Consider the following 12,708-nt stretch of genomic DNA (forward strand, 5'->3'; position numbering starts at 1 on the left):
GCACTGGGGTCGTTTGCAATTAGCTTTGTAGAAGCGTGTTGTTTTACCGGGAGTTTCAGGAGATTAGAATTACTATTCTTTGATGTGGATAAAGTTCTCACACCTGCACATAGACTACATCTCAGTATATTTTTGTCCTTGATCTCGAGGAGGGAAAAATAATGTCCATATTTCCAGGGGGTATTCCAGAAAGCGGGTTTAGTGAAAACTCAGAGCTAGTTAAATCAGAGCAAGTAGAGAAGAGCCCTGTGGCTGTGTTTTGCTAGGAGATTGAAACCATAGGGGAATGGGCTGCACTTGTCTGATTTAGTCTGCAGTTGTCCATTAATATTTTCACGCGAGACAAAAGTAACAAGTAACGAGCCAATTTAAATCTCAGTAATTGTAAATGCGTTATTTCATTTGAAATAGTAATTAGTTACATTACTCGTTACCGCCAAAAGTAGTGGAATTACAGTAACGCGTTACTTTATAACTTTGTTACTTTGTAACGCATCTCACTCTTAATGAGTGACCATTGTTGTGCGAATGGTGGGAGTTTATTGTTTTCACTGATTTATTTCCATGTCTTCTGGTGCATGATTTCCTTTGAATCACTCCTATCTTTACGAAGCATATTTAGATCGCGGACCATCGTAAAATTCAACTCTCGCGCGTGTGTGAGTGATTTATGAACTGATATTTGTGGAATGGCCTGTTTATGTCAGTGCAGGCCCTATTTCAATGTCAATTTCTCATAACTGCATGTAGGTGAAAAGAAAAAATCTAATTTATTTGTTCACTCTCTTTCCACTTTCTTTTACAACTTCAGAAGATTTTTTTCTTGCAGAAGGATTTATACCACATTTTCCGTGTATCTTTTTAAGGATTCTCATTTTCTTCCAGGTCATTGTCCTCTCAACCATTTTTAGAGGGCTTTGACTTAAACTGAAACTTGCCATTTTGAATTCTCTTTCCAGATTCTATTGATTGTGCTATATTATATCTATAATAATTATAATTATTATTGTTAGTATTTCCTGTAGGCTGTGTGTGTAGTGATTGTAAAGAGTCTTCCATTTTTGAAATTTCAGAATCAAGCATTCATTATGACACAGTTGAGTGGTGTGATGGTACCTTTGTGTCTGCCCGCGCTATCCTTGACTTGTTTATGTTTTACATCTCACATTAATTTTTTTCTGGATATGTCTATGGCAACAACGATCCGCTAAGGTGTATAGTGAGCAAAATCATTTCTGTGACTGGAGGTATGGATATTAGTGATGAAGGCAGATTGCGCTGTTAAACAGTTTGACCGATAGGTGTCTCTATTTGAATGTTTCTGTGGTGTAATTTCCTGCCTCAGAAATTTTATAGTGTTTCCGTCACATGGGGGCAGCACCAAATACATGTCTCTTGGGCTTTAGGAGACCTGATTAGCAAATACATTCCACATATTTATACACCTATAATGACTGGTCAGTGAGCGGTAATTGAAAAGACACTGATTTATATTTGCATTCAAGTGATTCATGATGAGCTCTCACTAGCCACTGGAACTGTGTTTGATCACTTTCTGTGTTTTATGCACTTCAGGACCGACACATATGGAGAGATTACTGGTCAACACTGTAAACATGCCGTCAGTTCTATTGTACTGTTTGATGAGGAAAGGACAAGGGAAGGAATTGAAAGCAGAAGAAATTAGGGAAGTGGTTAGGCTGACTGTGGTGATTATGAGTGAAGAGTTCCGCATTGATATCAAAGAAGTGCAGGAGAAGGCAGATACTAGTGAGTGAGATAAACCTATTGTCCCTATTGTAACAGGCAAGTTGAGTGACAACACAAATTGTTTAACCTTGTTTTATCTGTTAGTCTGGCTGAGTGGGTGACAGAAACATGGAAAGTTCAGGTATCATATTTGAAGGATCTTTTTAAAAGAAACAAAAACAAAAAACATTCAAACATTTTACATTTTGATAGCTTCTTCATTTTGATAGCTTCTTCTTCTTTCTTCTGTTTCAGAGACTGAGGAGGCATAGGGCTACTTTTTGTAGAGCAGTGAATGATATTGTTCATCTGTGCAGATACTGACACTGACAAGACATGACTGGAGGATATTTAAGGCATACCACTCGCTAGGACACCTGGAGACACAACATTTGTCATGCACAGGTAAGTTTTGGTTTCCCTCCCCCTTCCGGTCAAATCCACCACAACAAGCAACACATAAAGCATTAGGCAAAACAGGATTTCTCAGTTAGCCAAATGATTTGAGCCAAAGGGCAAAAGTGTACAACAGAAAATCATCCTAAGAACATTCTTGTTGGAAGAATTTGAGTTTCTGGCTTAACCTAGAGAGTCTTCTCTGAGGAATACGTACTCTCTAGCGTCCTTTACGCACTATTGGGTCACTTAGAGGAATTTGGTGGATTAATCAGAGAGCCCTGGCAACTAGCCCATTACCCCAGACACAGCCATCAGACGTGTTGCGTAATCGTGTTACATAATAAATTGGACAGTCTGTCATCTTTTTTTATTGTCTTGTTCTTAAAACAATTAAAAACAAATATATCGATATATCGTCCGGATTATGCTCACCTGCCCTCGTTGAGCGCGACTAACACTTCCTGGGCCGTAAGCGTTACTCCTCCTCGCACTGAAAAAGGGCAGGCTTAATTCTTTAACCGAGAGGGGGTTGTATTTTGCACGATTACACGAGACATGGTTCGTGGAATGCGAAGCTGATAGATGTTCTGGCGTTATTTGTTGGTTTATGATGTAAAATTACAATAAAGAGAAACATTTTCTCTACAGTCTTAAAAAGTGATATTTTTGAAGCATTTGAAAGCATGGGTTTGCAAACTATTTTCCGTGCAGTCATCATGGGGCCACCGGGCTCTGGGAAAGGAACGGTGTCGAGTCGCATATCACAAAGTTTTGGATTAAAGCATCTTTCTAGTGGAGACATACTGAGAGCCAATATTCAAGCAAAAACCGGTAGGACAAAATTGTGCACTTATTTACTCATGTTAATGATATGCTGATTTTTTTCCTCTTTAAAATATGAACCTAAAAGATACAGTTCATCCTCATGGGAACGCGAGGAAGACATGATTGCGGGATTTTTAATAACTGGTTTATGTGATGTCTGAAAGTACGATTCGAATACGACATCATCCATAAATTTACTCTTGGTTTAGGTCAGTGCTGAGCGGTCAAATTAGGATCAGTGTATGGCACGTAATATTTTATTGCCAGGAATGGGTTGTGATGCAAACATTTCCTCTCGGATTAATAGATCGCTATGCAAAGCTTGCCCCAAAACTGTCGAATCGTTAGTTGCATGCATTTTGTGCGCTTTATATATTCTTGTTCATTTTGAGATATATTTTTTTATGCGCGCTTTAATGGTGGTCACAAAGCGTCGGTTCCCAACTGTTTATTGCCGATTTATTTCTGTAGTCGCCCAGTCTAAAGCGAAACGGCCAGCTGACTCGTACTTCCAGTCGATAGCTCTCCCTCTTCCCCCTCCCCCATCCCTTAAGTTGGTTATCTAGTAGAGAAAACTAGTCTTAAACTTTGACATCGCCCACTGCTGTTATCAAGGTTCGGCAGTTTGTAATACGTGACCGGCGTGTTGGTCTTACTTCTCCTCGGACGGGGAAAAGGCTGTATAGAGTACACTCTCTCTCGAATAATGTACGCTGCTGAAACAAGAAGAAAAAGAAAAAGAAGAAAAAACTTGAATGTCACTTTGTTTTTGGAGCCAGTCCAGGTAGCGGACTGATGCAGCGACATGTTACAGACCTGCATGCTAATAACCTTGAGTGGAAAAAGAAGATATGGAAAAAAGCCAGTTTACCAGATCCATGGAAAACAGGGCCCAGTGGCATGTTTTTCAAATACAAAACTTGTATTTAAAAAAAAGAAGATATGGAAAAAAAGCCAGTTACCAGATCCATGGAAAACAGGGCCCAGTGGCATGTTTTCCAAATACAAAACTTGTATTTAAAAAAAAAAGAAGATATGGAAAAAAAGCCATTTTACCCAGATCGATGGAAAACAGGGCCCAGTGGCATGTTTTTCACATACATAACTTGTATTAAGTTACACAGAGTCTGCATAATCAGAAGTGCGGAATCTCTCGGCATCTTCCACAGGAGACTGAAAACCCACCTTTTCAGAATTCACCTGTCCCCCATTGTATAACTGCTCTTTTATGTTTATATTCCAGGGTATAAAATGTAAAAAAAAGAAAGAAAAGAAACAAAAAAGAAACCTTGTTTATAGTTTTGTGTTTTATTGTTGCGTGATGTGCAGGAGTGTGGTATTGGAAATAATTAATCCACATTCTTACTACGATCTTTTGCTTATGAGGTGGTTAAACCTGATTGATGCACTTATTGTAAGTTGCTTTGGTTTAAAAGCGTCTACAAAATACCAAATTGTTTTAAATTGCATAAGGTCACTTTACTGATGTAGCTGTGTAACAGGAGAGTCACTGAGGAAGAGGAGAGAAAAGATTATCATGCTTAACTTTCACTTTCACGCTCACTCTCATAATTTTATGGGTAATAATAGTCTTACTTTTAAACCTAAACTGAGGAACATTCCAGTTTCTATAAAGTAAAAGGACATGAAAAGGTGATTCAAAAGTAACTTTTCAGAATAATACAGTATGATATAATAAGTTAAAATACTATGGGAAGAATTGCAGCACATCACTGGGAATTATATGAGATTGTAATAAGTAGTCTGCATGTTCAGAAATTATTACACAAATACTGCAAGAGTACTGTACACTGTACTTATTAGTACGACTAATGAATATTTCACCCACTGAGACAGAAATCCCATTTAGGTAGTAATACAACATACAGGCTTAACCTATCTGAATGCATGTTAGAGTGTAGGGCCCAGTGAAGGTGAACTTGTGCCCATGTATGTCCCCTTCAGGATAAACAAAGTCTTATCTTCCTAAGAGTGGGCATTTGGGTTGGTGGTGGTGTAATTCTTGCAGATTGTTGTGGCCAAGTGGTTAAGGTGATGGGCTAGAAATCCTTTGGGCTCTCCCTGTGCATGTTTGAATCCTGCTGACAATGCAGTTTTGAATGATTCTTCAGGGACAAGTTAAGTCTTATCTCCTGCCTCTGTGTATACTAGTGACCATTGGTGAATGTAATGTCACTGAGCTTCTGTAGTTCTTTCACAAGACTAGCTCCGTCAAGCACAACTCAGTATACGGTGTGGTAACTGGAAAACACAATGCAGGGCAGATAACGAAGGTACTGATAGTAACCAAATCAGATAGGACTTTATCCAGAAGTAAGAGGAGGAGGTGAAATATATTGTGCCACCTTAGCCTATATTACAGACACAATTAAGTGCAGTCAATATCATATAAATTCACTATTGCTGAAAGGGAAGGGAATACCTTTGCCTCATAGGTTTGTTTTCTGCAAATCAAACATACTATCTCTTTCATGTGGACTAAATCTCACGTAGTGCTTTGAGAGGGCCAGCTTATTTATTAGCAGTTTACTATAAATTCATAACTGTCTGAAGTGTGTTGAATAGTCAAACATAATTAAGGTTTGATATTTGGTAAGAATGTGTATTAGCACTGTTTTTATTTACAGCAGGCTGTTAAGTTTCTGTATAAGACCACACCTTCTGCATGGTGTGGCATAAATACAATGTCTAGTTTTTCAGGAATAGCTATGAATGACCTGTACTTAGGAACATTGTCAGAAATGATGAAGTTTATCTTGGTTTTTTTTGTCATCCTCTGCAGAACTTGGGCTCCTGATGAAGGCTTGCATTGATCAGGGCCAGCTGGTTCCTGATGATGTCATCTCTCGTCTCATCCTGTCAAACCTTAAGACTATGGATCACAGCAGCTGGCTACTAGATGGTAAAAACACAAGAGACACTAGCTCTCATATACCAAAAACATCTAGACAAAATCTTCAAACCATAATTTTGTTTTATAATTTCCTCTTACGCATATGACAAAAATGGCATTATGAAAGCTATGCACAGTTGTAGACAAACATGTCACACCAGCATAGCATTTTTCTTGTCAGTTTAAATATTGTGTATTGATGTATAAGGATTGGTAATAGGTCCACAGTACTTTTACTAATGTCTGCTAATTCTGATCACACATAGAATTATCTTTCCAAAGATATAAGAACTGTTCCCTCCCTATTTTCTGCTGGTTACTGAAAATTCATTTTATGATGAACTTGGACTAACTCTAACTACCATCATACCTGCATTAAAAAAATATTCATTCATAAATGATCTCGTAGTGATGGAACTGTCAGTTGTCTGGATGAGGCAGAGCAGAGTGGTCATGTCAGATTGTAAGGACAGAGTGGAGTGGCTATGCCAGATTTTAAGGACAGGCCATTGTCTGTAGGTAGGTGCAAGGTCTTGAGTTAAATGTGTGATGCCACAGGCAGGTATAATGTGTGAACAGAGAAGGGGAGTGATGTGAGAATTGTGGAAGATCGAATATCAGATGCACCATTGCGTTCTACCAGACAAGTTACAAAGGTGTGAAGTTGGGTTCCTAGAATTCTTGTCAACAATTATTAATTCAGACCACACAGGTCTTCCAATTCTACAATAGAAACAATTCTATCACACTCACACTTACAGACACACACATTGCCTCACCCTCCCATGTCTCATGTACACATCCCCTACCCTGTTCTTAGTTAGCATACAAACACCACTGAAACAATAGGAACACTTTGTCACACTCCCTGTTGATGAAAGGTTGATCTGATAAAGTGTCCTGACAGGTTATGACAGGTTGTCGTGGCTAAGTGGCTCCCCGTGCAGAGCTTGCTGACCATGTAGTTTTCATCCACTATCGTGTGGGATAAATATAGTCTCATCTCCTTGTTGTAGAGGCTCATATACATGAAGAGTGGGCATCAGTGTTGGTGTTAGAGCACTAGTCATGGGTTGTCGTGGCCGAGTGGTTAAGGCGATGGACTAGAAATCCATTGGGGTCTCCCCGCGCAGGTTCGAATCCTGCCGACAACGTAGCTTTTTCAATTGTGACAATGTAGTTTTCTTCCATGATAAGTCTCATCGTTTCCCCATTGTTTCTTGTTGTAAGAGCTCATATACCAAGGTTGTCCATGAGTGTTGGTGTTATGCCACTGAGCATGGGCTGTTGTGGCCGAGTGGTTAAGGCGATGGACTAGAAATCCATTGGGGTCTCCCCGCGCAGGTTCAAATCCTGCCAGCAACGCAGTTTTCAACTATGACATACATTATCCTCCATGATCAGTAAAGTCTCATCGTCCCCGCCATTTCTTGTAGTAAAAGCTCAGATATTAAGAATGGGTGTTGTACTACCCCTATTGTTGTGGTTAAGGTGATGGACTTGAAATCCGATGGGGTCTCCCTTGCGTGGCAACGTACTTTCCAACCATTATTGTCCAGGATAAGCACAGTCTCATCTTCTCCCATTGTCTCTTGTTGTAAAAGCTCATAAGCACTCTCATTAAGAGTGGCTGTCGGTGTGTTACTTAATCACCCTTGCCCACGTGGAACTGGAAAAGTCCCAACAAAAGGTAATGAGCTAAGCTACAAAAGTGTTGCAGAGGTCCAGTCTGGAAATGACACTAGAGTTAAAAGTTTTGACTTGTCCTCAGAGTGAAAAGGATCAATTTTACAGATGTTCTACAGAATATGCCTGCTAGACTGATCTGTCAGCGAGGTGTGAGAGGCAAGAGACAGCTTACAATTCGGGTTCATTCTAAGACTTTTGGTTGTTGTGGAGGTGGATATGGGGGTGTTCACAGTGATGCAAAGGTTGTGGAGTTCTTTTTGTCTTGCCAAGGTTAAGTTTGCATTGTTTTTGTAAAGCTGTTATGTTTAGAGTGGCTACATTGCTTTTTTATCCCAACTTTAATTGAACATAGAAGGCAAAAATTCCAGACAGTATGTCTATTTTAGCATCAGTCACTTGATCTAGGTTTTGAAATTGTATTGCCTCTTTGAATGTTCATTACTATCAGATATGCCTGTGGAATATGTCTCAAATAATCTGACCCATGAAATCTGATTTCTGAATATTTACTCTGAAAGGACACCATAAATTAATAAAAGGTGCTGCGCTAGTACTTGGTGCCCAAAAAAGGCACAAGAAATACAACAGAGTGCAAAACTGACATTTTCCATTCTGAGTTTCTGTGCACGGGTATGCTCTCAGAACTAGCTTGGCATGTATTTCTTGGGGAAATTTTACTCTTTTTTTTTTTTTATCCCTATCCTGGCAGGTTTTCCACGGACTGTGGCTCAGGCAGAGGCCCTCGACACCATGTGCAGTGTGGACACCGTGATCAACCTGAATGTGCCTTTTGACACCATCAAAGAACGCCTGACATCCCGCTGGGTCCACCTGGCCAGTGGCAGGGTCTACAACATTGACTTTAACCCACCCAAGATCCCAGTGAGTCATCCAGTCCTCCCTCAGTAATAGCATTAAATGGCAACATTTTTCATAAACAGCTGCACTAAACAGCACAAACAACTCTGGCATATATCTGTGTTGTGTTGTTATTCACTCAGTGTGCTGTATACCATCCTCACCACTTGTTTCTTCTTTGTCAAAGTTCTCATCTTGTTTGCATCACTACATATAACAGGAGCTTTCCTAAGCTGATAAGGGTTGATACACTCACTGCCATGCCAAAGAATATGAGCATTTTGTTTCCTTGAAAAGTCCTTGAATTTAAAGTAGGCGCCATTGCCTCCTAAGACCAGGACCAATAAAAGGGATCAGACAGATAAAGAACAGGGCCTATTTTCATGGAGGAAATCTGAGTAGGGACCTTTGCTCTTAGTTTTGCGGAAAAGCTAGAGTGTGCACATGACTTGGCAGCTAGTGGGGTTATTGTTGTTGAAATAAACACTTCCAGTAAAAACTCCATGTGCACATATTAAAGGACATTTCAATACTCTGGTCTACATTGCTTCTTGCTCTGATGTGTCTGAATTCATCTAACAATGCAATATCACAGCGTATATTTTAACATCTGGCCAGTCATTTACAACTGTTCAAAAAGTAGAAGTCTTAGGGAAGAGAATAGTCCAAGCAGCAAGACCATAAAGTTAAAGATTTACTGACTGATATCACTATCTTATCATATATTAAAGGAGTGGTTGCTCTGCTTGAGTGTTAGACATTTTTTGCTGCAGTTTTTGTGTTATATATGTTGTATATGTATATGCATATGTATATTTTGTATGTATATGTTTCCTGGTTTGCACCTCTCACTGCGTGGGAAATCTTGTTATCATCACTTGATCCAGGGAAACAGGGGTATTGTGGTCTGGCTGTTTACAATACATGACCAACAGAGTATTTAATATTTTTTGTCGCATGATTACACTTCCAAGTCTGATGAGGTCACTAGAGAAAAGATTACCTCAAGGTCATGTCAGTTCAGCTGTATGGTTAAAGAACCCCACACAGATTTATGTGTGTTCTAAACATGTTTTAGATCCTTGCATTGCTGCCTGCTGCTGGATTATGACAGGATATATTTGTGTGACTCTGTTCAAAGGGTCTTGATGATGTTACGGGAGAGCCTTTGATCCAGAGGGACGATGACACTCCTGACACTGTAAGCAGGAGGCTGAAAGCCTATGAGAACCAGACACAACCAGTTCTGGAATACTACAGGTACCTTTGGAAACTAGAATGGAATGAGTTACTGGCTTTTGTCTCAACTTATTTTCAACATCCTCTGAAAGATGAACTGGTGGAATAGTAGGTGAAGGAATATTTACTTACACCAGTCAACAAAATGAGAACATAATATTTTAGATGGCTTTTGTGTAGGGTCTTGATCCTGTAAAACGCGCCCAGTGTAAATGAGAGCTTAGGCAGTACACTGACCTAGCTTAGTTTACGACATATCAGTGTGCCTCAGTCAGGTTAAGAAGCATGCCTGTTATTGCGCTGCAGTGAATTTCCTCAATTCTCTTATATTGAATTATCCCTAATGTTGTGAAAACATTTCAAGTAGCGATCAAAGGCTCCTTTGGGGGAAAGATTTTCAAGAGACTGCTGTAAGCTTAAATGGCTGGGCAGAAGCCTAATACTTTGTGTCTTGCCCAACACTCAAAGGGTTCAGGAATCTAAGCGACAAGTGTTTGTATATATTTGGGTTTCTTTGAATAAACTGTTCGCGACACACTTAGAGAACATTTGGCTATATTTCAGCTGATGCAGTGTAGCATCAAGGATATGGCAGAGGTATGACTTAGTTAACCGAGTATACACCTAGTTAACTTAGTATATACCAGAATGCTTTGTAATAAAAGCTAAATTGTTTTGTCTTTTAATTTGTGCAAGCTCTTCTGAGGAGCTCTTCTCTTGCTCACAGAATTCATTCCCCTACCTCCGTTTGTAGTAATGTCTGGGGTCTGACTGGTTCCCTTTAAACTTATCACCAGTGACAAGTTTGAAAACTCTTCTACAAAAGTTTCTCCACACGTCAATGACGTATATCCATCTGTATCCATATTTAAGTCAACATATATATTATGATGTACTCATATATATTATGATGTACCATTTTGTAAACAGGAGTAAAGGTGTGCTGGAGACATTCACTGGGACTGAAACCAACAAGATCTGGCCACATGTTCATGCTTTCCTGTCCAAGAGACTCTCAGGTAACCAGCAGGATACTGGGAAGGCTTAGATTACCTAATACAGACATGGACCCTTTGGACAAATCACAAAATGTCTTTGCCTGCACCGCAACTGTATCTGGATTAAGACCGATTTGGATTAGGGCAAGTAGTCTCCTTAATCTGGTGCTTTACTAAGATGGGAACAATTCTTTTTAAATGGTATTTTTTACAAAAGGAAATGATGAAAAGAGAAGCAAACTGTCATGGAGAAGGGATCAAGTGTCAGATGAATTTTATATTTTTTGTCTTCACCCACTTGTACTTAATAGTAATGAAAGTGTCACAATCACCATTGCCTTAAATATAAAATAATGACTCTTGTATGACTGAATGATATACTTCTAAAGTATTTAATTTTGTAACATGCTCCACTAACTGGAGAAATCTTAAATCTTGCCTTAATATCCTTGCATCTGAACTTGAAATAGATTTTGTGTGCACTGCCTATTAATACTGATTGTATTAATAATATAATCAGAATCAAACTGTATGATCAAGATGAATATGTTTATCTGCACAGACTGAAGAATAATAACAAATAAATGCAATTTAAGCACTTTACTATGTCACATAAAAGATAGAAATGTATGTTGAATCTTAATCTCTAACCTCAAGAGGATGTTTAATTAAGCACAGTACATGCCTTGTGAAATTGTGATCTTAAGAGCACAACTGTAGCAAAATCCTCTATATTCAGATCAGTATGTGGACATTTTTGCTTTTCTGGAGAATGAATGAATTGAGTAAAGGGAGTCATCACTCACTACATATAGTGTATGTTACATTCAAACAACTTAATCATGGAACTATTCCCTATTCCATTGTACATGCAAATGGCTTAAAGTACAGTAAGAAAAGATAACTGAAGGCCAAAAAGACTGATATTGCAGAGTAAAGAGTGTTTTTCTCCTTGAATGAGGAAATAGTGAAGTGGTATGTGAATGAGTTTGGTCCTGTGTACTTTGTTCCTTACAGTATTCACAACTGGACTGAATACAGTCTACGCAGATGTCTGCAATATGCCACGTCTACACAGTTAAAAAGAATGTCTCTCTGTTGGAATGTTTTCTGCTGTTCTATTTTTTTTTTTTAAATTGTCACTATTTAAATTTATTAACAGATGACAACCATTAAATTTTGATTGCTGACTTCGTAATGTCTTCTTTCCTCACGAGGGCAAAATCACATCAGTTGGTGTTTTCATCCACTATGATTTGCGTGAAATGGAAATAATATTGTAATCGACATCTGGTTATTTCTGTTCTTTTTTATTTTTTTTCCCCTGTTTTGGCTAGATTGATTTTTGGACATTCTGTAACTAATGAAAAGGCACAAAAACATTCCACTGAATCAGTCAGAAAGCAAGCACTAGTCTTTGAGCTAATGTTTATTGATTTTAGCCAGCTTTCCACAGAAAGTATTGGAGTCACAGGAATATCTAGCTCGTACCCTGTTGGCAAGCGTTTCAAAAACAGCAACATTGTCTCCAACAATGCTTAGGCAGGAACATCTGACCAATCACAGTTTGCGCTAACTGATAAAACAACCTAGCTAAGTTTTTCTTACACTGGCTGAAGCTTAAAGATATCGGTGTTTTGGACACACAGCATGTCAATTGCAATTCTGATGTCTCTTAAGGATCTAGGTCCACAATATGAGCAGGTCAAAAGGGAAATTCAGTTGAATAGAAAGCATTGTTATTCCATCAGGCTACATGACAAACCTCACAAAGCAATGCGTGAAAAAGCTACACCACATTCCATGATAGCCTTTTGTTCACGGCATCCAGCGTTTTTGGACTTTCCAGTGGGTCTTCAGCTTTTCCTTTTCAGACTTGAGCTGATTACTTTCTCATTAAAAAAAATGCTGCCCTTACAGATCCTTAAACATGCTTAGTTGAAAATACATTATAAAGGCAACAACATGGCACCATTTCAAAAGCTGTTCCATACCAGTTCCATACAGTTTGGGAGAGACTGAATGAACTCCTGATCT

The 12,708-nt window shown here is 38.9% G+C and overlaps 1 protein-coding gene and 2 non-coding genes across 4 annotated transcripts; all 3 read left to right on the forward strand.

Annotated features, from left to right (window-relative positions):
- The first annotated feature begins 2,831 nt into the window (after positions 1–2,831).
- On the forward strand, positions 2,832–10,856 carry ak3 (adenylate kinase 3). 2 transcript variants are annotated; one of them, XM_030769690.1, is made up of 5 exons: positions 2,832–2,979; positions 5,777–5,896; positions 8,286–8,458; positions 9,576–9,694; positions 10,604–10,856. In XM_030769690.1, the coding sequence occupies exons 1-5, from the start codon at positions 2,832–2,834 to the stop codon at positions 10,719–10,721; spliced, it is 678 nt and encodes a 225-aa protein (XP_030625550.1). In that variant the 3' UTR covers positions 10,722–10,856. The 2 variants fall into 2 exon arrangements, with proteins under 2 accessions (XP_030625550.1, XP_030625551.1); XM_030769691.1 differs by lacking the exon at positions 5,777–5,896.
- On the forward strand, positions 6,960–7,041 carry trnas-aga (transfer RNA serine (anticodon AGA)). The gene has a single exon. It is a non-coding gene; the product is annotated as a tRNA-Ser (tRNA).
- Positions 7,171–7,252, forward strand: trnas-aga (transfer RNA serine (anticodon AGA)). The gene has a single exon. It is a non-coding gene; the product is annotated as a tRNA-Ser (tRNA).
- Positions 10,857–12,708: the final 1,852 nt, after the last annotated feature.

The sequence above is a fragment of the Chanos chanos genome, chromosome 3 (assembly GCF_902362185.1).
Source record: "Chanos chanos chromosome 3, fChaCha1.1, whole genome shotgun sequence".
Taxonomy (NCBI): domain Eukaryota; kingdom Metazoa; phylum Chordata; class Actinopteri; order Gonorynchiformes; family Chanidae; genus Chanos; species Chanos chanos.